This window comes from Prionailurus viverrinus, chromosome X (assembly GCF_022837055.1).
Source record: "Prionailurus viverrinus isolate Anna chromosome X, UM_Priviv_1.0, whole genome shotgun sequence".
Taxonomy (NCBI): Eukaryota; Metazoa; Chordata; class Mammalia; order Carnivora; family Felidae; genus Prionailurus; species Prionailurus viverrinus.
The window spans coordinates 112,873,681-112,896,475 of NC_062579.1; the positions used below are offsets into that span (position 1 = coordinate 112,873,681).

At 46.3% G+C, this 22,795-nt stretch overlaps 1 protein-coding gene and 1 pseudogene across 1 annotated transcript; both read left to right on the plus strand.

Annotated features, from left to right (window-relative positions):
• Positions 1–1,483: 1,483 nt before the first annotated feature.
• LOC125157076 (histone H3.3-like) lies at positions 1,484–2,264 on the plus strand (annotated as a pseudogene).
• A 2,361-nt stretch (positions 2,265–4,625) lies between these two features.
• On the plus strand, positions 4,626–4,892 carry LOC125157078 (60S ribosomal protein L35-like). The gene has a single exon (XM_047843301.1). It carries the CDS (start codon positions 4,626–4,628, stop codon positions 4,890–4,892), a length of 267 nt encoding a protein of 88 aa, XP_047699257.1.
• Positions 4,893–22,795: the final 17,903 nt, after the last annotated feature.

The window sequence follows — 22,795 nt, forward strand, 5'->3', positions numbered from 1 at the left end:
ACCTGATGTGAATCTGTTTTTATTAATTTTTCATAGAACACAGTGAACCCCCTTATTCTAGATGCAATGCTTTCCTTGAGGTCAGAAACAGCGGGGCCGTGTGTTTTTCTGCAGTATTGCTCCTGTTCCCCACGTTCTCACCTGTCTTTGAGCTGTCTGTATTTGTAGCCCTTATCTCTTGCACCTGTCCTCCATATTGACTATCCTCATGTTCATGGTTTTCACCTTTCTTTTTCTCTGTGTTCTAGGAGGTGCTCAAGCTTGGCTTCTTATTTACTAATTCAATTTTCTGAGGTGCCAATTCTATTCATTACTTCCACAAAGTTATTTTTTTCATTGTGTTCTTCATCTTTGAGTGGTCTATCCTTTATTTATATTTACAAAAAGAGCAAGAGAAAATGCGATAGGAACTCGAATTTGGCCACAAAACATGACAGAGGTGCTGCATTCTACATTATAGTCCTCCTCATCCCAAGCTCCCCAAGCAGAGAGGTCTTAAAAGTTATCTCTGAAATCCATTCTAATGTTGAAAATATATCAATCAAGAAAGCACTGACAGGGGGTACTTTGGGGACAGTTGGGAATAGCTCTCTGACTGACGTTGCAGAAAAACTTTAGGGCTCAAGAAAGGCCCTGAGGCTTTGGCAGGCCTTGAGACTCCGTTGTTTATCTGCAAAACCAGAGAGATACTTAGTAGGGAGGAAGTCCAGGAAGCAGAGAGCTAAAAACATTACTTGACTCATGCTCACATTAGTACTCCAGTGTTACTTGGAAATGGAAGGTCGAAGTCATCAGATCTGACCGCTAAATGGCCCCAGCAGCAACGTGCTGGGCACGGACGTCACCAGGTAGCCCATCGAGAATCTTTGCACAGGCTGACTAGTGAAGAGTTGTGCCTGCTGAAGCCCGCTGACCGTAAAGACTGGGAGAGGTACCTCCTTCCTTAAATGCACAGAAACCAACACAAGGCCACAAGGATAATAATCAAGGAAACATGACACCACTGAAAGAAACTAATAAAACGCCAATTACTGACACTGATCTCTACTGAAATAGAGATCTGTGAGCTATCTGACAAAGAATTCACGAGGCACCTGGGCGGCTCCGTCGGTTGAGTGTCTGACTTTGGCCTAGGTCATGATCTTGCCATTCCTGAGTTCGAGCCCCGCGTTGTGCTCTGTGCTGAAGCTCAGAGCCTGGAGCCTGTTTCAGATTCTGTGTCTCCCTCTCTCTCTCTCTCTGCCCCTCCCCTACTTGCACTCTGTCTCTATCTGTCATAAATAAATAAACATTAACAAAATGTTTAAAAAATGAATCCAGAATAATCCTCGTAAAGAAATTCAGCGAGGTACAAGAAAACACAGAAAACGAAATGAAATTAGGAAAACAGCATGAACTAATGGCAGGTTCAACAATAAAGCAGAGACCATTAAAAAAAAAAAAAACACGAAAACACCCAGAAATTCTAGAGTTAAAGAATACAATGAATGAACTGAAGAATTCAATAGAGAGCTTCAACAACAGACTTCACCAAGCAGAAGAAAGAATAGGTAACTGAGAAGACATTTCACTGACATCAACTAGTCAGAAGAGCAAACAAACAAAACAAAAACAAAAACGAGTGAAGAGAGCCTACATAAATTACAGAATACCATTAACAGAAACAATCTACATGTTACTGGAGTTCCCAGAAAGAGAAGAGCGGGAGAAAGGGGCAGAAAGCTTTTTTAAAGAAATAATGGCTGGTGTTTTACAGCCACTGTCACATTGCCATCGCTCGCTAACGCTAAGGCCACGTCTAGCCCACTGAGTTCCAGCCCAAGGTGAAGGGGGGTAAGTAAGGAGGTCTCTGTGCCCTGGCTCCAACAAAGCAGACTGCCCACCGATCCACTGGTGGTAAAGCACCCAGGAAGCAACTAGCTTCAAAAGTTGCTGGCAAGAGTGCGCCCTCTACCGGAGGGGTGTGGAAAACTCATCGTTACAGGCCTGGTACCGTGGCCCTCCACCGCACTAGACGTTATCAGAAGTCGGCTGAACTTCCGATCCACGAACTCCCGGCCCAGCGTCTAGTGTGAGAAATCGCTCAGGACTTCAAAACAGATCTGAGCTTCCAGAGTGTGGCCAGCGACGCCTGGCGGAGGCAAGCGAGGCCGATCGGGTGGGTGTCGGCAGACGGCAACGTGCGTGCTATCCGGGCCAAACGTGTAACAATCAGGCCGAACAACATCCAGTTAGCACGCCACATATGTGGAGAACATGCGTAAGCATCTGCTGTGATGGAAAACATCTCGTTCTTCAAAAAAAAAATTTCTCTTCTTCCTGTTATTGGTAGTTCCGAACATTAGCTATATTTTTTCCCATGGGGTCAAAAGGTACCTAAGTATACGACGGCAAGTGGAAAAATCGGGGACAGAAATGAGGTATTGGCAGTTTTTCCATTTTCACTTGTGTGTGAATTTTCGATATAAATGCAGGGACATAAAGCGTTAATGAAAGTCAAAATGTTGTAGTGAACATGTTTCAGCAGTTCAACTTTATAACAATTATACATAAACTTGTTAAATTTTTCTGGGAAAAAAAAAAAGAAAGAAAGAATGGCTGTAAACTTCCCAAACCTGGGGAAAGATCTGGGCATCAACATTCATGAAGTTAATAGGTTCCTCCAAAAGTCCAACACAAAATGATCTTCTCCAAGATACATTAAAATAAACTATCTAAAGTGGAGACAAAGAAGGGATTTTAAAAGAAGCAAAAGAAAAACAATTCTCACCTATAAGGGCACACCCATAAGGCTATCAGCATATTTCTCAGCAGAAATCTTGCAGGACAGGAGAGAGTGGGATGATATATTCAAAGTGCTGGGAAAAAAAAAAAAAACCTGCTAACCAAGAATGCTTTACCAGGCAAAATTGTCTTTCTTTCAGAAATAAAGACAAGATAAAGCCTTTCCCAAACAAACAAAAGCTGAGGGAGCTCACAAGCACTAGACGCATCTTACAAGAAACGTGAAAAGAAGTTCTTCAAGCAGAAACAAAAGAATAATGATTAGCAACGTGAAAACGTACAAAAAAATAAAACACACCAGCAAAGGTAAATACATAGTCAAACTCAGAATACTCTAACACTGTAATATTGTGGTGTGTCAATCACTTAACTCAAGTATAAAGGATTAAGGAGCAAAGTATTGAAAATAACTATTTCTATGATCATTTGTTAAATTATGTACAATATAAAAAGAGGTAAATTGTGACATCAAAAACATAAATACAGGGAAGGAGTAAGAAATTTTATGTAAGTTTTATGGTAACCACAAAACAGAAACTATAGTTAGATACACAAAAGATAGAGAAGGGAATCAAAGCATTCTATTATGGAAAATCATCAATTCACAAAGGAAGACATCCAAAAAGGAAAAAAGGAACATGACAAAACAGCCTGAAAATAACAAGATGGCATTAGTAAGTCCTTACTTATCAATAATTATTTTTTAAATTTATTTATTTTGAGACAGAGAGAGAGAGAGAGAGAGCGCGCACACAAGCACAAGTGGGGGAGGGGCAGAGACAGGAGAGAGAAAATCCCAAGCAGACCCTGTGTTATCAGCACAGAGCCTGACATAAGGCTTTATCTCACTGACCCGGGAGATCATGACCTGAGCCAAAATCCAGTCGGAGGTTTAACAGACGGAGCCACCCGGATGCCCCATATCAATAATTATTTTAAAGGTAAATGGATTACATTCTCCAATCAAAATGTATAGAGTGGCTGAAAGGATTAAAAAACAAGATGTAACCATATGCTGCCTACAAGAGGCTCACTTCAAATTTAAGGACACATGTAAACCCTAAGTGAAGGAATAGAAAATAAAATATTCCATGCAACAGAAACCAAAAGAGACCAGGGGTAGCTATACTTTATCAGACAAAATAGACTTCAAATCAAACCTGTAACGAGAGACAGGGGTGCCTGGGTGAGCGGCCAGTCAGTGGAGCGGCCAACTTCAGCTCAGGTCATGTTATCACGGTTCGTGGGTTTGAGCCTGGTGCCTGCTTGAGATTCTCTCTCTCCCTTTCTCTCTGCCCCTCCCCTGCTTGTGCTCTCTCTCAAAATAAATAAACTTAAAAAGATGTCTAAAGGGGCACCTGTGTGGCTTAGTCAGTTAAGCATCTAACTTCAGGTCAGGTCAGGATCTCAAGGTTCGTGGGTTCAAGCCCTGTTTCAGGCTTTGTGCTAAATGCTCAGAGCCTGGAGCCTGCTTCGGATTCTGTGTCTCCCTCTCTCTCTGCCCCTCCCCGCCCCTCTCTCTCTCTCTCAAAAATAAACATGGAAGAAATTTTTTAAAAAGAGACAGAGGAGGTGGCTATATCATGATAAAGGGGTGAGTTCATCAAGAGGATATGACCATTGTAAATATATGTGCACCCAACATTGGAGCCCCAAAATACAATAAGCAAATATTAACAGACCTGAAGAGAGAACTGGATGATGGATGAATAAAGAAAATGTAGTGTGTGTGTGTGTGTGTGTGTGAGTGTGTGTGCGCGTGTGTGTGTGTGTGTGTGCGCGTTATGGAGTATTATCCTGCCATACAAAAGTGGGAAATCCTGGCGGTGGATTGTGCAGACATGGTCCAGATTAAGGCTGGAGACCTTTGCGGCAAGAAGGAGGAAGTGCTTCAAGAGCTGGAAGTCCTGAGGGTGGGGCTGTCCCAGCTGTGCGTCCCCGAAGTGACAGGCAGCCCAGCCTCCAAGTTCTCCGAGATCCGAGCTGTTCACAAATCCGTCGCCCGTGTTCTCACCGTCATCAACCAGGCTCAGAAAAAGAACCCCGGGAAACTCTACGAGGGTAAGAAGTACCAGCCCCTGGATCCACAGCCCATGAGCGGAACCTGAAGCCCAAGAAGCAGCAGCAGGGGTGGCTACACTCGCTGTGCAATCAAGGCCTGAGCGTCAGCATCAGTGAAACACAAACTCACTCCTGAAACCAACTTCGCACTGCATGTTTAACTAGAATTGAAATAAAATTTTGAAAAAAAAGAAAAAAGAAAAAAGCCACACTAACAAAGTAGGAAGTCCTGCCTTTTACAACAATATGGATGGACTTGGAGGGCATGACGCTAAGTGAAAGAAGTCAGAGCACAACACACGTGTGTTCGCGCTCATATGCGTAATCTAAAAAGGCTGAGCTCCTGGAACCAAAAAGTAGATCGGTGGTCGTCAGGCGTGGGGATGGTAGAAATGGGAACATGTTGGTCAAACGCTCCAAGCCTCCAGCTATCGATGAATTAGTTCCGGGATCTAATGTCCAGCATGGTGACTATAACCCACAATACTGAATTGTCTACTTTCGAGCTGAAAGACAGTAGACCTTAGCTGTCCTCACCAAAACAATGGTAAGTATATGAGGGAACCGATGTGTTAACCAAACCTTACGTGGCCATCGTTTCACTGTATATATATATTATGCATCCAGTACAAGCTTGGATTGTGACTAACTTGTTCTGCGCGTGTTCCGCAAGATGAGCAAACATTTCTAACACGTTTTAACTTGACAAACGAACAACGTCTTGGTCTTGCAATACGAGTCGTACGTGACGCCCAAAGTCACATGATCACAACTGAGCCAATGGTTCTTGAAATTCGCTTTGATACGCAAGCGCTTTGGATGACAAGCGTGTTTCCGGAATGAATTACGCTGCACACCAAGGTGTTAGTGTATACACTATATACATTTCACCATATATACACAAATGTATAATCATCGCCACGTACACCTAAAACTTGTATTTGTCCCATGTCAATGTATCTCAGGAAAGCTGGGGAAAAGTGACAAGAAGGGAGACAAGTGATTCAGAGAACAGAAGAGCAGGAGGAGCCGGAAGACAGGAAGCAAGGAAGGTGGAAGAGAGCAGAAGAGGAAGAGGGAGAAAAAGAAAAAGAAAAGGAACAGAACGAGAAGGAGCAGCAGCCCCGGCGACGGCAGCAGCAGCCAGCATCTCCGTCTGCGAGGGGGCGGAGGCAGTCGCCAAACAGGGAAGTGTTCTGCAACCCAAAGAAAATGTTATGAAATAGGTACGGTCAGGAAAAGATCTTGGAAATTAAAAATACGACCGCCAAAATGTAAATTTTAGTTAAAATATAATATGGAAATCTCCTTCTAGGCAGAACACAAGTGACAGAAGAACCGAAGTGGGAAGAAAACTATAAAAGATGGAAATTCAATACAGGCTGTCTCACATCCAATAGACAGGTGTTCTGGAAAGACAGAAGTGGAAGGAGGGAACTGGTAGAAGACACAAAAGCCGACTCCCTGGGGCTATCGGACTTCAGTGTTCCAAGTGCGGGAGCCCAGTAAGTGCCCAGCCCAGGTTAAAGGTTAAAGCTCTACATCGGGGGGGGGGGGGTGCGCCTGGGTGGCTCAGTCGGTTAAGCGTCTGACTCTTGACTTCAGCTCAGGTCACGATCCCACGGTTCGTGAGTTCGAGCCCCACGTCGGGCTCTGCGCTGCCAGCGCGGAGCCTGCTTGCGATTCTCTCCCCCTCTCTCTGCCCCTCCCCTGCTCGGGCATGCACGTGCATGGTCTCTCTTTCAAAATAAATACCCTTAAAAAGAAAAAAGCTCCACACCTGGACCCATCACCATGACATTTCAGAAGAGCCAGGATAAGAAGATAGCACAGCCCTGAAGAGAAAACGTTAGCTTACCTACGAAGCAATGATAAGCACACTCACATCGGGTTTCTCACCAGCACTGCCAGATGCCAGGGGATAATGGAGCAGCGCCTTCAAAACTCAGGCTCAGTTTTTCAGCTACAGCCCTACACACAGGCAGAGTACTGCTCAAGGTTGGGAAAAGGGTAAAAGGAATTTGCACACGTGCCAAAATGCACGTCCCTCTCAGAAGGCTAACAGAATATACAAGGGAGTAAGCGGACCAGGGAAAGCGTGTAGCCAGGAGACGGTGTGTATAAGCCAGTGGGCAGGGAGGACACGCTCCAGCATCACAGCTGTGCAGCAGCCCCACCAAGCATCATCGTGCTGGATGAGTAGTTCAGAAACCCCGTCTAAAGTTGCTCAAACGTGCAATAAAATTGTTAACGTATTACTTAAACTTACAAAAGTCATCAAGAGAGGAGCTAAAAAAAAGAAGTGAAAAGACCATCCCGGGGGAAGGTTGGGGGGCAGAAAGTAAAGGGGCGCAATGTGCAACAATACATCAAGAAGCAGTGATGTATACAAATTATCTAGAAATGTATCACTAATCAGAAGCAAGAGTTACAAGAGCTAAACAGTGTGTCCATCTGAGGAACCAGGGAGATGGTTGAGAGATGAGTTGCTTTTCATTTTAAGCTGATAAAGTTGGTGATGAATGGACTGGATCAGAGTCAAGCAGACTGGTCAGGGGCTACTGGAGCATCGAGCCACGACGTGCAGAGGCCCAGCACTGGCGGTGGGCATGGAAGAGACGACTTTGAGGGAACCTACCAGTGAGTGACCAGTGTATGAGTCGAAGATGACTCCAGTGTTTCCAGATGGAGCGATTTTAATTAAGAAGTAATATTTCCAGGGGCGCCTGGGTGGCTCAGTCGATTGAGCGTCTGACTTCAGCTCAAGTCATGATCTCACGGTTTGTGAGTTCGAGCCCGCATCGGGCTCTCTGACCCCACTTCGGATCCTCTGTCCCCCTCTCTCTCTGCCCCTCCCTCATGCACGGGCACACGTCCATGCATGCTCTCTTTCACTCTAACTCTCAGAAAAAAAAAAAAAAGTTTAACAAAAAAGAAGCAAGATTTCTGTGCAGTAAGTGGAGTTTTCCGTTTATGTGCAGCCCTCTTATGCAAATTGCTACGCCTGTGGAGAAGACCTCACTGGTCCATTTTCATTACTGATATTTTCCAATATATTGTTTACATCCACTAGCGTAAGACTGTATAACTCAAAATTTTCATGGGTACCCACAGCTTAGTCACTCCAAGTGGAATGGGGAAATAGAAAGAAAATGACTTTATAGAATGTTGTAGAAAGAGACTTTTTTAGTGGTGGGCAGAGTGGGGATAAAATAGCATGGCTTTAATCTAGATATCCAAAAATAATCATGATTGTAAGATAAAAGAGTGCTTTTTTCACAGGAGATAAAACTTGCCTTTAGAATCCCTCTGTTGATTTCAGTAACCATGGATGTTCCACACTTCTGTGTTCAACAGACCAATAGTGAAGCGATGCTAGGAAAATTGATGGTGTTATGACATTTTTGTGCTCAAATTAAACACCACAGCTTATCTCTGTAATTATGATATTTAGAAAGGACATCACCAAAAACGACGGGGGCATAAATCAGCACAGAAAGCTACGGAGTCAGTATTTGGCACGAGTGAGAGACAAGTCCCACAGAGACCCACTGAGCTCCGAGAGAAGCCGATTGAAAGGCCATTAGCTCAGATGATGATCATGTAATCAGATAGGTTAGCTGATAATTTGTGCAAAGTGCTTAGGAAGCTCCTTAAACCAGAATAGTTAACGAGGTTGACTTCTGTCTGTGTGATAGATAAGGCATGACGCACATTCCCACTAATGGAGGATTTTAAAAGGAGATAAAGAGAACCCCCGGCAGTAATGGTAGTGATTGCGGAGTGGAGCGCGTTGGGAATGGCCAAGCATTCTGCCCTGATGTCCCGGGTGTGCTGATGTCCCGGCTCAGGCTCTCCTCGGGGAGGCCGGTGGGGGGGGGGGGGGGAGTCCTCTCCAAAAGAGGTCGGCAGTTTGCCTGGAGGGGGGCTCTCCGGGTAGATGTCAGGACCTGACCGAGAAGGAGAGTGTTGAGGGAACTCCGGATCTTCCTCGGAAGCCCCGAGGGACAAAAATAAATAAAGAGGCAAAACCAAACAATCAAGAGGTGCACTCAGAAGCGCGATGCGCGGAATCCCTCCCCTTCCCCTGGAGACCTTCCTTCTTTTGACGCTTGTGGGCCGGTGGAGTCTTTGAAGACCCAAGCACGGGAGATGGGCGGTTTTGAAAGCGCTGTAAGAACCGAGGCACTACAGAAAGTACCGTGGGCAGGAGAGGCCATGGGCCGCTTAACCAGCCCAGAGGAGGCTGAGAAACGGAGAGGATCGGATCGGACCCGGACGATCTCTCGCACCTCACTTCTCAGTGCACTTGCTCACCCGTAAAAAACACGGAGGACGACGTAGGGGTCAGGACCGAGAGGTTGGCAACCTAAGTATTTGTGATCTTTAGATGAGGACGCCTCCTCCCCCTCCCTCCTCCCGGCCATCGAGCAGCTCAACAGTGTGTTTTAAATATGTGATGTTTTCAAGGAGAAATTAGTATTCTCGCTCAAAATCTAGTCTGAAAAGCACCGCGCTCAAGAATTCGTCTTACCATCTTCCCCTGATAATGAATCTGGTCCAACGATCTTTTTTTTTTTTTTTAATTTCCTCCCTGAAGCACACTTTATTTCTGGAAATGCAGATAAAGCACCACGCAGGGAAACTCAATCCTAAGTTTTTTTTTTTTTTTTTTCTTTAAGATAAGGAGTTCAGTAATCAGGAGTTACCTGTCATGGCACAGGCAGACACTGGCGGCTGGGGGTTAAAGAGTCAGAGTCGTGAACCCGAAGGAGGCTTTCTTCTCTCTCTCTCTCTCCCTCTCTCTATCTCTCTCTCAGCTCTCCCGTGGGGAGTGCACCCTTCTCCAGGGAACACAGCGCCGGCTGGGTGTTGGGATCTGATAGATAAGAAGACCTTGTGGCTATTTATAAAAATCTCCTTGTATAAAATAGCTTGTGAAGTGTTGGCGTGTGTGTATTTCCTGTGAGTTCCACCCGTGCAGCTGCAGCTGGGCAGAGAGGCGGCCCCCAACAGCACGCACGCGCAACGTGGAGGTCAGCTAGCACCGCTTGCCCAGCCCTGCTTTCGCAGGAAACTTGGCCTACAGACACTTGAGTGCCTTAGGAGTAATCCACAGAGCCGGGGAGGGAAGTCCCACTTCTGACAATGACGAGGGGCCGCTTTATGCGATGGGACTGGCTCAGTGGATGAAGCGTCCACCTCTCGATTTCTGCTCCCTTCATGATCTCACGGTTTCCTGAGTTCGAGCCCCCGCATCAGGCTCTGGGCACTGACCGTGCAGAGCCTGTTTGGGATTCTCTCTCTCTCTCTCTCTCTCTCTCTCTCTCTCTCTGGCCCTCCCCCACTCACACACTCTCTGTCTCTCCCAAAATAAATAAACTTAAAAGAAGGACCTTCCACAATGAGCAAATTGCAGTCTTTTGCACTCTCTTAAATATAGTAATCAGTTGAAAATACCTACAGCGCTCTTTACTGAAAAGCATATTCAATATGCACTGATCTTCATCCTTTCAGGGTAAATTTTTAGAAAAAGTTCAGATGTCATTAAAAGATAAATCTGTTTTAAAAAGTGGATGATCTGGGGCGCCTGGGCGGCTCAGTGGGTTAAGTATCTGACTTTGGCTCAGGTCATGATCTCGCGGCTTGTGGTTTCAAGCCCCGTGTCAGGCTCTGTGCTGACAGCTCAGAGCCTGGAGCCTCATTCGGATTCTGTGTCTCCTCTCTCTCTGTACCTCCCCCGCTCATGGCTCTGTCTCTCTCAAAAACAAAGAATATACCTAGGTTTGTGTGTGTGTGTGTGATGATCATTCACTTTTTATTTATTTATTTTGTTTTATTTATTTATTTTTGATCTTTATTTGAGTCAAAAGCAATATTTGGGGGCGCCTGGGTGGCTTAGTTGGTTAAGCATCCAACTTCGGCTCGGGTCACGATCTCGCAGTTTGTGCGTTCGAGCCCCGCGTCGGGCTCTGTGCCGACAGCTCGGAGCTTGGAGCCTGCTTGGGATTCTGTGTCTCCCTCTCTCTCGGCCCCTCCCATGTTCACACTCTGTCTCTCTGTCTCTCAAAAATAAACATTTTTTAAAAATTATTACAACAAGCAATATCTGATGAGAAAATAATCAAGTTAGTTTCATCTGTTCCTGGAAAAACAGTTGGGAAGGTGATTCCAAAGCAGCACGGTCCAACTTCACCAGAATAAGTGTGTAGCGTCCACAAGGAATAAAATAGAAAGGACTGCACTACTGGGGACATAAGTGGTCCTTGTCACTTGGCAGTCCCAAGGACAAAGCCACATTCCAGCACTTCACTGATCACCTGGGAGCAATGGAGATGCACTCATTTAGGGGGGGAGGGACCTGGCAATACTGGAGGGCAAGGGAGGTGTGATAAACATGCAGCACTGGCCCCAGGACAAGACCCACACGTCACAGATCAAATCCAGAGAGACTGATGGAAATCTTAGCACAGTTACAAGCTGAGCCTGGCGCTGGGTGAAAAATCGGAGAACACTTGTGTAGAGTGTGATTTCAACTACAGGAACTATTACCTGTGGGAAAATCTGTCTGTATCTGTCTGAGAAAGAGATGCCTACGAGACTGCCGAATCTCACAGGTACCCCCGCACTTGCGCAAACTGGTGGTGGTCCCCAGATGCCTGAGAAGATTGGGACAAAAATCGCTGTGATGCTAACCCGGTGGGACTTTGCACAGGAAGGAAGGAAGAAGACTACATGCGAAACCCAGGCAACACACGGGTCATACAGATGTTGCCGCCCATAAATGCCTGTGGATATCGGGCTCTTTGGCCCTCTGATGTAGGAGAGTTCCAGATTCTTTCAGTGGTTATTGAAACGTTTCCCCCTGCCCTTGTTGCATCCTGGCGATGGGGGAAGTAAAACTGATCAAGCTGTCAACATCTGGGATGAAGACAGAGCACAGAATGACAGTTCTAGTTTCTTGAATTAAAAAGCCTCATTATTGGGTTGTCATATTCAGAGAAGAAATGCCAAATGCTTAAGTGAACTCGCCCAGAGTTACACTGCAAACCATTAAGAAGACATTAAGTAGCGGTGCCCAGAAAATTTGCGGCTATTTTGGTTGATGTCCATTCATGGTACAAATACTAATGGGACTTTATCTCCACTTCAATAGTCGGTGTTTGAAAAATGTCTTCAAATTAGATTTTCTTGACATCTGCTCCTCTCTCCCTGGCTACTGTGGGAGACACCGCTGGCTTCCTACCCAATAGCCTCACCTTTCCCGGCCTTCCTGCCAGCACAAGCCGGGTTTTGTTTCGTTCGGCCTCCTCTGAATTGTAATTTCCTTCCCCATACACGGGTGGTGAGTTCTGATTGGACTTCCTAAGCTAAGCATTCCTCTCAGTCAACTTCGGGTTTGGCGTGGGCAAACGAGACGTTAGGGGGAATCTGTCAGGGGCTTCTGGGAAGGTTTCCTTTGTTCTGAAAAAGTAACAAAGAGAGATGTAGACTCTTGTTTTGAGAATTAAATGAGCTAATGTACATCGCCTGGAACAGTGACCGACACAGCCAATAACTGACCGGCACGTAACAACTCAACAACTGTTAGGTATTGAGAGCCGACACCCAGGACTCCAAGAGGGCGTCACCCGTACCAGCGAAGCAGACGCTCCCGGAGAGCAAACTAGGAGAGCTGCCTCGCTGGATACTGATGCCAGAGGGTTTCAAAGAGGTTGATATTACTACCGATGTTACGGTAAGTACGTCACCTGTGAAGAGAGGGGGTGTCGCCGGTGTTTCGAACGCATTCCTGACCGTGACCTTTGCCCGGCACCCTTGAATCCTTTCATATCCTGAGAGTTAGCATCCAATGAAAGATGAAAACAGTAATAATAATCGCCAGGGATCAGGGCCGCTACGTTTCTGTGGATGTGGCTGAGACAAGCACTAGCCTACCACGGAGGCACGCGGTCCCAGAAAGGGTTTCGACAAAAGCTAGGAAAACGAGGCTCTGCAAGAATCCTTCACCTTAAACATGCAGAGGCCGGCTCAGAGCTGAGAGGACCCAGGTCCTGTCACCACAGACAGAGCTCTGATGCTCTCTCAGCGGGACGAAGGAATAATCTCAGACAACGTGTATTTATTCTTCTTTGTCCTCCATTTGCTACCTCGCCCCAAACCCCCAAACCCAATCTTTCCGCATCTGTAATTTATGTTTTACGTACTGGTCACATGGTAATAACCAGATTACGAGCGCTGAAGTCATAACATATTCTGGAAAATGAAAACGTCAAAACCTCAAATTTAATGAAGAAACATTTCACTTTCCAGATAATTTTTATTTTCATTCACTTATCTCTAATGCGAATACTAATAGAAAGGTTTAGAAATACTGGCATATATAGGACACGAATGCCGTTTCCTCCCTGAACTCTTAGGTAAGATATTAAGGCATAATAAGTATGAATATTAAGTATTCTGGTTTTATAGCTCATGCGTCGTTTTCAGAAATGCTACTTAATGTGGAAAAAAACTCACTAATGGGCAAAAAAAAGAAAAAAAGTGTCCAGCACCATAAAATAAAATAATGCCACACTAGTCCATGACTGGAAAGATAAAAGATTGTATTAAAATATTAAGAAATTATATATACATTTATCTTGGCATTTGTAAACTTGTGCCCCTCTTCATTCCTTAACTGAACAAAATCAACTTTTCATTCGAGGGACGGCGGGGGGGCTGTTGAGGAGGTTGCGTTTACCACCAGGTAGAAGATGGGTCCAGATGATGCTAGGACGGGTCCGAGCGAACCCCGGATGCTATACACACACTAGATGTTCTAACACTGGCCTGGCGCTTTCTCTATAGTCTTGTGCAAGGCTCCCTCCACAACTGTGCCTCAGTTTCCACTTCTGTAAGATAAGATGGTGAACCCAAAAGTGTCTTCCAGATCTAAGATCAGGACCCTCTGTTCACAAACTCTGGCGGACAACGCTTCTAGTCCACCCTTCCACCTAGGTGGGACCACACGACCCAGTTCTAGCCCGTGGGGTCGGGCAGAAGTGATATACGCCACCCCCAGGCCTGGCCCCTACTCCGCCCCAAGCAATTTCCCACACCCTCCCTCTCTCCCCCAGCTGCATGGCGGGGGGGGGGGGGGGGGCGCGGCGGCGCGGAGTGAAGCAATCCAAGATGATGAGAGAAGCCCAGTCCTCAAGTTCATGGCTGGCAGTAGGGCTGCCCAAGACAGCTTCCTAAACAGAATCATCCACATCAGATTTTATGCGAGTGTGAAATAAGCCCTTATTAGGTTAAGATATCACCAATTCCGGGTGGCACGCTATTGCCAAAGTCAGCATCATCCTGCCTGATACAAACACACGAACACACAGAACGCGCAAAGCCAGATCTCCTGTCACAAACACTGACAGCAACAGCGTGAACGCTGGTCAGAGTACCTCCCTTGGCCGGAATTGTAGATATTGTTAAGCCCAACGAGGCTCTGGGAATAAATAAAAGCAAGATAATAGCACACATGAAAAACCGCGTCTGGACATCTCAGAATGGAGCTATCAAGAAATCTTTTAAAAGCTTTCTACGTTGTAAGTCTTATAAATCTGAATGAAAATGCATACAATTAGGGCATTTTCTACTTTACGTGTCCTTGGGCTTAATAATGTAGATTGTCAACTGCACAATATATACGTGCATCAAACCATCACTTAGTACATCTCAAACGTACACAATGTTATACGTCAGTTATATCTCAATAAGACTGGAAAAATATAACGTAGATTATCTTAAAATATAAACTGTGATCCAAACATGGCGTTTGAAAATAAGTTTCTAACAGATCATAGACATAAAATGTGTAAGCTCTGAAAAACATTTCCTATAAATTTGTTTTCAGAGGTATTCTTTTGTACACAGGGATGTCAGAATATTAGGTTTTTTTGTGTCCTTCTTACTTTTCGTGATTTTTATTTTTATTTCTTTTAATGTTTATTTATTTTTGAGAGAGACAGAGCATGAGCAGGGGAGGGGCAGAGAGGGGGAGACCCAGAATCTGAAGCAGGCTCCAGGCTCCAGGCTCTGAGCTGTCAGCGCAGAGCCCGACGTGGGGCTTGAACTCACAGATGGCGAGATCATGACCTGAGCCAAAGTTGGACACTCAACCGACGGAGCCACCCAGGCACCCCCTTACTTTTCATGATTTTTAAATACAGTATTCTGCCTTAAGTACTTCTAAAATAGTACCATTTTATATCATTTATAGCCATTATAAATATTAAAGTCTACAAAAATGTTTAAATAACACTTTATAGTTTCAATCTACGTTTATATAATAAAAAGTGGAAACAATTTAGAAATAAAGTTGACTAGTTTTCATGTATGAAATAACATTTCAACCACTCGTAGAGTAAGTCTCAAAAATGAACTAAGTCCAAGGAGTGCCTGGCTGGTTCAGTCGGTAGGGCATGTGACTCTTGATCTTAGGGTTGTGAGTTCAAGCCCCATGTTGGGCCTAGAGCTTACTTTAAAAAAATGAACTAAATCCAAAGGGATGAGTAAATGGGGATTTATTGTACTTCCTCTCTGTATAGTTTTGTGCATATTTGAACATTTGAGGGGAATTTTTTTAAGTTTATTTATTTTGAGACTGAGAGAGTGTGAGCAGGGGAGGAACAGAGAGAGACCTAGAGAGAGAAAATCCCAGGCAGGCCCCGTGCTGTCAGCACAGAGCCCGACACAGGGCTCAATCCCACAAACCGTGAGATCATGACCTGAGCTGAAATCAAGAGTTGGACGCTTGGGGCGCCTGGGTGGCGCAGTCGGTTAAGCGTCCGACTTCAGCCAGGTCATGATCTCACGGTCCGTGAGTTCGAGCCCCGCGTCAGGCTCTGGGCTGATGGCTCAGAGCCTGGAGCCTGTTTCCGATTCTGTGTCTCCCTCTCTCTCTGCCCCTCCCCCGTTCATGCTCTGTCTCTCTCTGTCCCAAAAATAAATAAACGTTGAAAAAAAATTAAAAAAAAAAAAAAAAAAAAAAAAAAGAGTTGGACGCTTAACCAACTGAGCCACCCGGGTGCCCCTTGGGGGAAATTTTTTAAAAGCTGAGGGGCAGAATATAGGTCCATGTCCTAATCCGCAGATCCTATGAATATGTTTACAGGGCAAAGGGAATTAAGGTTGCTGATCACCTGATCCTGAGATGGGGAGACTGTTCTGGATTATCCGGGAGGGTCCAATGTGAACACAAAGGTCCTATTAAGTACAAGGAGGCAGGAGAGGGAGAGCCAGGGAAGAAGACTTACTGCCGGAAGCATGATGGTCCAGGGTAAGAACGATTCGACTACACATTGCTGGCTTTGCAGATGCAGAAAGGGGCCATGAGCCAAGGAACACAAGGTGGCCCCTAGAAGCTGGAAGAGGCAAGGAAATGGATTCTGGGCTAGCACCTCCAAAGGAATGCAGCCCTACTGACCAACACCTTGATTTTAGCCCAGAGAAATCCATTTCAGACTTCTGACCTACAGAACCGTAAGATAGTAACTGTGCTCTGTAACCCGCTAAGTTTGTTGTAACCGTGTTACATCAGCAATGGGAACGGGATACAGGAAGAGCCATGCTTCCTCCCTCCCACCTCGGGAGGGGCACTGTAGGCAGAATCATGGCTCTCTGAAGATGTCCACGTTCCAACCCCCAGAAACCATGAGTATGTTCTGTTACACAGGAAGGGGAAATTAAGGTTGATCAATCAACTGACCTTGACAGGGGGAGATTATCCTGGATTCTCTGGATGGGCCCAACATCATCATAAGAGTCCTGAAAGTGGAAGAGAGAGGCAGAAGAGAGGTCATGCTGCTGGCTTTGAAAAGACAGGAAGGCCCTGTGAGCCGAGGAGGGTGGAGATGGCTTCTCCCCTACAGCCATCAGAAGGCACACAGCCCAGCCGCCATCTTGATTGTAGCCCAGTGAGACCCATCTTAGACTTCCCACCTTCGGCAAGACATGAACTCTGTGTTGTTTCAAGCAACCTGGTCTGCAGTCGTCTGTTATGGTAGCATCAGAGCACTGACGACAAAAGAAGTTCTTATGGAATCTCTCCCTGTGCTTAGCACTGTGACGATCAGCTAGAGAGAAGCCAAGCGGTTTGGTCCCTGCCTTTGAGCGGCTTCCCATCTGCTTGAGGAAACAAGGCCTTCGCGGGGGAATACCTAGAGGTAAGAAAAGATGATGCCGAAGTGAGGAATACGGAGACTACGGGCTCCTGAAATTCCAGGCACATAAACAGACACAAATCACCGGGCCCGGCTGGCTCCTGACGTAGAGTTCTGTGGGCGCAGGAGGTTGGCACTGGGGAAGGCTGACACAGTCGGGTTATCTGTCTCGTGTTTCACATGAGATCCCTGGGTACCCGAAGGGAGTGGGAGGTGACGGGTGGCTCTCCTCTCCAAGCTGATGTGCCGCCATCTACGAAAGAATCACCGAGCACTGCGACCAAAACACTGTCTTAGCCCCCCCCCCCCCCCCCCCCGCTCTCCTGACCTCCTTAAGGAGCCCCCTCGGCTTTCTCCGGGCCAAAACATGCCCGCTGAGGGTGCTGCCACACCGCCTGCAGGATTCATTCCTAGCATCTCTGGCTCCTTCCTTGCAGCCCGCCCCTCCTTGCTCTCAAGCTGACACCCCATTTATCTTCTCCAAGCCCCCGCCACTTGTCTGCGCGTGTGGGAACCTAGCCCGGAGAACTGGGGCTCCTAATCTGCGAGACATGAAGGACAGTAGCAACATCCCGTAGGGGAGCCAGCTGTGGGATTAAACAAGACGCCGTAAGGCAAGTGCTCAGTACGGTGCCCGGCGAGTCCCCGACCGAAGCCCAGTATGATTGTCCTCATTCGCTGGGGCCGGGCACTACGTGATCGCAAGCGGAGCGATCGGATGGCCAGTTTGCACGGGGCACCCCGGGCGGATACTTGCTCTCCCAGGTTAGATACGAATAGCACCCCTTTGCACTCACAAAAATGTCCCCCAGTGGCACCTTAATCGCAGGGAACGAAAGAAGAGGCCAGTTGGTGGAATTCAGGGATCAGATCGGCATCGACAGAAAAGCTGAGTTACCGTAAAACATCTGGCTGGGGCTTCTTCAGTCTTCCCCGTCTAAGGGACCGGGTGGGTGCCACGGCCCGAGAGGAGACGGGGTCCCTGGAACAGGCCGCGGGTGCGGACGGAAGACTTCCGCGAGACGTTCTATTTCCCTTCTCCTTGAACAATTCCTTCTCCATCCTCCCTTATCCAGGGAGAAAGCAGGGATTAGAAAGAGCCAAGTCTCCTGCCATTTGATTATTTCGAGCAGGCATTTTTGTCTGTCTCCCTAGAAAGAACAAAGTCAAATCCTTTTGATACCGAATTGCTTCGATGCTTTAAAGCTCCAGAGCTGTGATTATGGTCTGAAAATAGCTCTTGACATAAAACAAAGATTAAAGATTCAGGTGAGTTTAAAGATGGGTTCTCCTTAGTTCTAAGGAGGCTAAAACCAGGGTTAGACCAAACAACAATTTATTACAAGGATAAGATAAGGGGCTGCATCTGAGCATGTGTTCCTTATAATAGCTTTTCCTTTCGAATGACCTCTTTCCATCTTTACATTCATGATTCTGTATGCATGTATGGATTCTAGAATATTGCAGAAAACAAGGGTAAAAACTAAAAATGCGGCCTAGGTGGCCTATACATGCTCAATAAAGAATCTTTTGCTCAACAAAGGATCTGAAAGAATATTTGCAGGGAGTGCAAAAGGGGGGGGGTTGGTGGGAGGTGGGTAGATTTTACATTTTACTGTGTAGTCACTGGGCTTCTCCATCATTTCACTTTTTTTTTAGAGAGGGAGAGAGAGAGAGAGTACAAGCAGAAGAGGGGCAGAAGGAGAGAGAGAGAATCTTAAGGATTCTGCCTCTCCCTCTCCTTCTCCCTCTCCCTCTCCCCCTCCCCTGCTAGCTCTCTCTTTCTCTCTCTCTGTCTCTCTCTCTCTCTCAAAATAAACTTGAAAAATAAACCTGGGACTATAGTTCCCAGAGCAGGGTGGCAGCGGCCGGTACCCTCCCACGGAAGAAGCACGTCCCGTACAGGGTCACACGGCAGGGAACGGCAGGCAGGCTAAAAGGCAGGCCTCCACGCTCACGCAAAGCCCAGTGAGGGGCTCGCTCCCACGGCCCTGCGATCGTGACCTGAGCCGAAATCAAGAGTCAGACGCCCAACCGACTAAGCCACCCAGGCACCCCACGGACCCATTTAGTTTTTAAACCCTGAAGATCTCCCCCTCCGACGCGAAACCTTTGGGACAACTGCCGACCACACAAAACTCACTGGCTGTCAAATTAATCTGGCACCTGCTTGCATACTGCCTTGAACTGTTACTGAAATATTTGGGGGACTGTATTTTCTGTCTCTCTCCAAGACTGAATGGTCCCCAGTGGAAATGCGTTCCTTATGCAGCTAAGGTGTCGCTAAGCTCAAGTAACACAGCATCTGAAAACACACCGCCAGAGAAGAAAAACCCATACTGCCAAGAGTCTAGCTGTCAAGGCCTGAGACAGAGGAATCCTGGGCCGAGAAGCCCTAGAATCCTGGGCTGAGAAGTTTGTAAAGGAAAGGATGGCGATGACCCGGACAGACGCTCCCCTAGACCAAGGCCGGCCCATAACGCAGGCAGAGAGTGTGGTGTCGTCACAGGCAATCAGCACCGGGGCCTCCCAGAGGACGGAGACCCAGCCTCCTTCCCTGGAGATTAGGGACAGTCAGTCCAAAGAGGCTTTGACCCTTTCAATCCGGGGAGGCTGACTGCTGTAAGCACAGGAAGCGGCCACAAGACTCCTTAGAGACTAGTCGTGTTGAAATATAGACCCTAATCCCGAAGTCTGACCCCCTAGACTGCTTCATTCCCGCCTTACGTGCAGCCTGGCAGGCTCCAGTCTGCTGAACCTGCTGAGACTTTCCTTAGGAGCCATGCTTTCATCTGCCAAATCATTTGAAACTGCTTCCCTTCCTGCCTAAGAACAAGATGTGGGTTTGATTTCAGTCAGGACCTGCGCCCCTACCAGCTCTGTGTATGCCTGCACGTGGGGCTTAGGCGCTGGCCACATTACGACTCATCGTGTCTCCAGGAGGCCTGACCACCCGTCACGGCACTGGGGTCCCCGTGGACCGGGCAGGCTGCGGGGTTGCCCTACGCCGGACGCCCAACTCCAGGGGCTTCCCAAGGAAACATTTAAGGGGGAGCTAGAAGGTACCAAGGGCAGGAGAGTGGTAAGGGTACTATAGCACCCCTTTCTCAAATCATACCTGGCCACTAGCTCAATCCCATGCCAGTGTGCCCGTGACAAAGTGACAGAAAGGTCCCTCAAGGAGCTCACTTAAGCTCACATTCTACTCCCGTGTGTAATCAACCAGCTCGGCTTTTGGAATGGCCAGAAATAGTTCCCCTAATTTTAGGACAAGCCAATCAACATTTACCGCCAGGCATTTCCACTTACACTTGAGTCCATTTCCGCATAATAATCTTTAACCATCTAGCTGGTTAAAGAAGAGAGAAAGGGAAATGTGTTCAACCCTCCGTAGTAAAACAGTAGTAAAACAGTAAAAAAAAAAAAGAAAAATTAAGAAAAGCAGCAGACTCAGCAACTGTAATGCTGCTCACCATGAAGAGCTTCTCTGACTTTATTATCCATTACTAATGTAGCCTTTTATTGTATTTTTGGTAGCTTTTTATTTTTCTTGCATTTTTTCATTAATAAATCTGCATACAGTATCCTGCAATAGCAACACTCTACTCATTCTAGAACGTAGCCATAAAACTTGAATCATGAAGCTCATTAGTAAATACCACTTTTAGCCATTTAATGCCAGAATGTTAAAACACAACACTCTCTTGGCTATTTTGCATCATGATTCAAAACAAAATACAGCTGAGCCTTGAACAACATGGGGGCTGGGGTGCCGGGGTATCAACACCCCCAACGGTTGCTCAAACTCCACGTGTAACTTTTGACTCCCCTCAAATGTAACCACCAACAGCCTGCTGTTGAGCAGAAGCCTTACTGATCACATAAACAAGTAAGACACGTTTTGCATGTCAGATGTATTATCCACTGCATTCTTACACTATAGTCAGCTAGAGAAAATAAAATATTACGAAGAAAATCATAAGGAAAAAACAGTGCATTTACAGTCCTGTACTATATTTATCAAACAAGTCCTGAGGCACCTGGGTGGCTCAGTTGGTTAAGCGTCTGACTTTGGCTCAGGTCATGACTTCATGGTTCGTGAGTTCAAGCCCCCCATCAGGCTCTGCACTGGCACTGTGGAGCCTGCTTGGGGTTCTCTCTGTCCTTCTCTTTCGGCCGCTCCCCCCTCAAAAATAAATTAATAAACTTTATTAAAAACTTCCACTTATAAGTGGACCTGCGCAGTTCAGATCTAGGTTGTTCAATGGCCAACTGTATACAATTATAAAAAAAGTGAGTTTCGTTTAACTATAAGCCGCGAAGACTCTTCCGTTTCATACTTTCGGCACGATTGGTATTTTTCTAAGAAACTGGAATTGCGGAAAAATTTCTACGTTCTTCCCGGAAATGAATCCCATTGATCGGTAATTCATGAAAGCTGCGATCTGAGTACCAAAATGTCACAATTTGGATTGACTGCAAGGAAATATACTATGAACTAGTTAAAAAAAAAAAAAAAAGGTAAAATCAAATTTCCAATTACAACATTTCTAAACATTTCCCTTTTCCGGTAAAAAGAATATGCTGCCTTTCAGGTGCTGTGAACAACAATAAATGAGCTCGTGAGTATCAAGTGTCTCCCCGAGGGACCAGACTGGAGAAATAGCAGTTGGATGGTTGGGGGACCCTAGTGCCCCATCTTTTAGCCTTCTGGGAATCACCTTTCTTGAACTTCTAAATAAAATAACTCGAGATGTCATGGTAGGTAACCACTAGGATGCAGAGTGCTTCTGTGCACTTCAGATGATTCCCGGGGAGTATCTCTCTCTCCTGTTTGTTCCTTGTGACATTCGGCTCCGAACTTCTGCCTCCAGTTTCTTTGGACTACTGCTGACTTCGGTCCATCTAGTTACCATTAAGTGAAATCGCTCCAGTTTTCACACACTTCTGTTTGAGGGGTGCCTGACTGGCTCAGTCAGAAGAGCATGTGACTCTTGGGGCGCCTGGGTGGCTCAGTCGGTTAAGCGTCCGACCTCGGCTCAGGTCATGATCTCAACGGGTCGTGGGTTTGAGCCCCGCGTCGGGCTCCGTGCTGACAGCACAGAGCCTGCAGCCTGCTTGGGGTTCTGCGTGTCCCTCTCTCTCTGCCCCTCCCCTGCTCGCACTATCTCTGTCTCTCTCAAAAACACAATGAACATTAAAAAAAAATTTTTTTAAGAAGAGCACGTGACTCTCAACCTCGGGGTCTTGAGTTTGAGCCCCACGTTGGATGGTAGAGATTATTTAAGTAAGTGAGTAAGTAAATAAATAAATAAATGTACATATGTACGTATGTAAAAACAAACTTCTGTCTGAATACAGAAACAGAGCCCCTTCCTCCTCTCCCCAAGGTGTACAAATCTAAACCCCAGGTTGTGATGGTTAACACATCGTGCTTGAAACAAGAATTTTATAAGAATGTTACAATGCAGGGGCGCCTGGGTGGCTCAGTCGGTTAAGCGTCTGACTCTTGGCTTCAGGTCAGGTCACGGTCTCAACGTTCGTGGGTTCTAGCAATGCGCTGGGCTCCTCGCTGACAGTGCGGTGCCTGTTTGGGATTCTCTCTCTCTCTCTCTCTCTCTCTCTCTCTGCCCCTCCCCTGTTCTCATTCCCTCAAAATAAACAAAATAAATAAACATAAAAAATAAAATAAAAAAGAATATTATAATGCAGAAAAGGAACATTTAGCTCAGTATCAGACATTGTTGTTT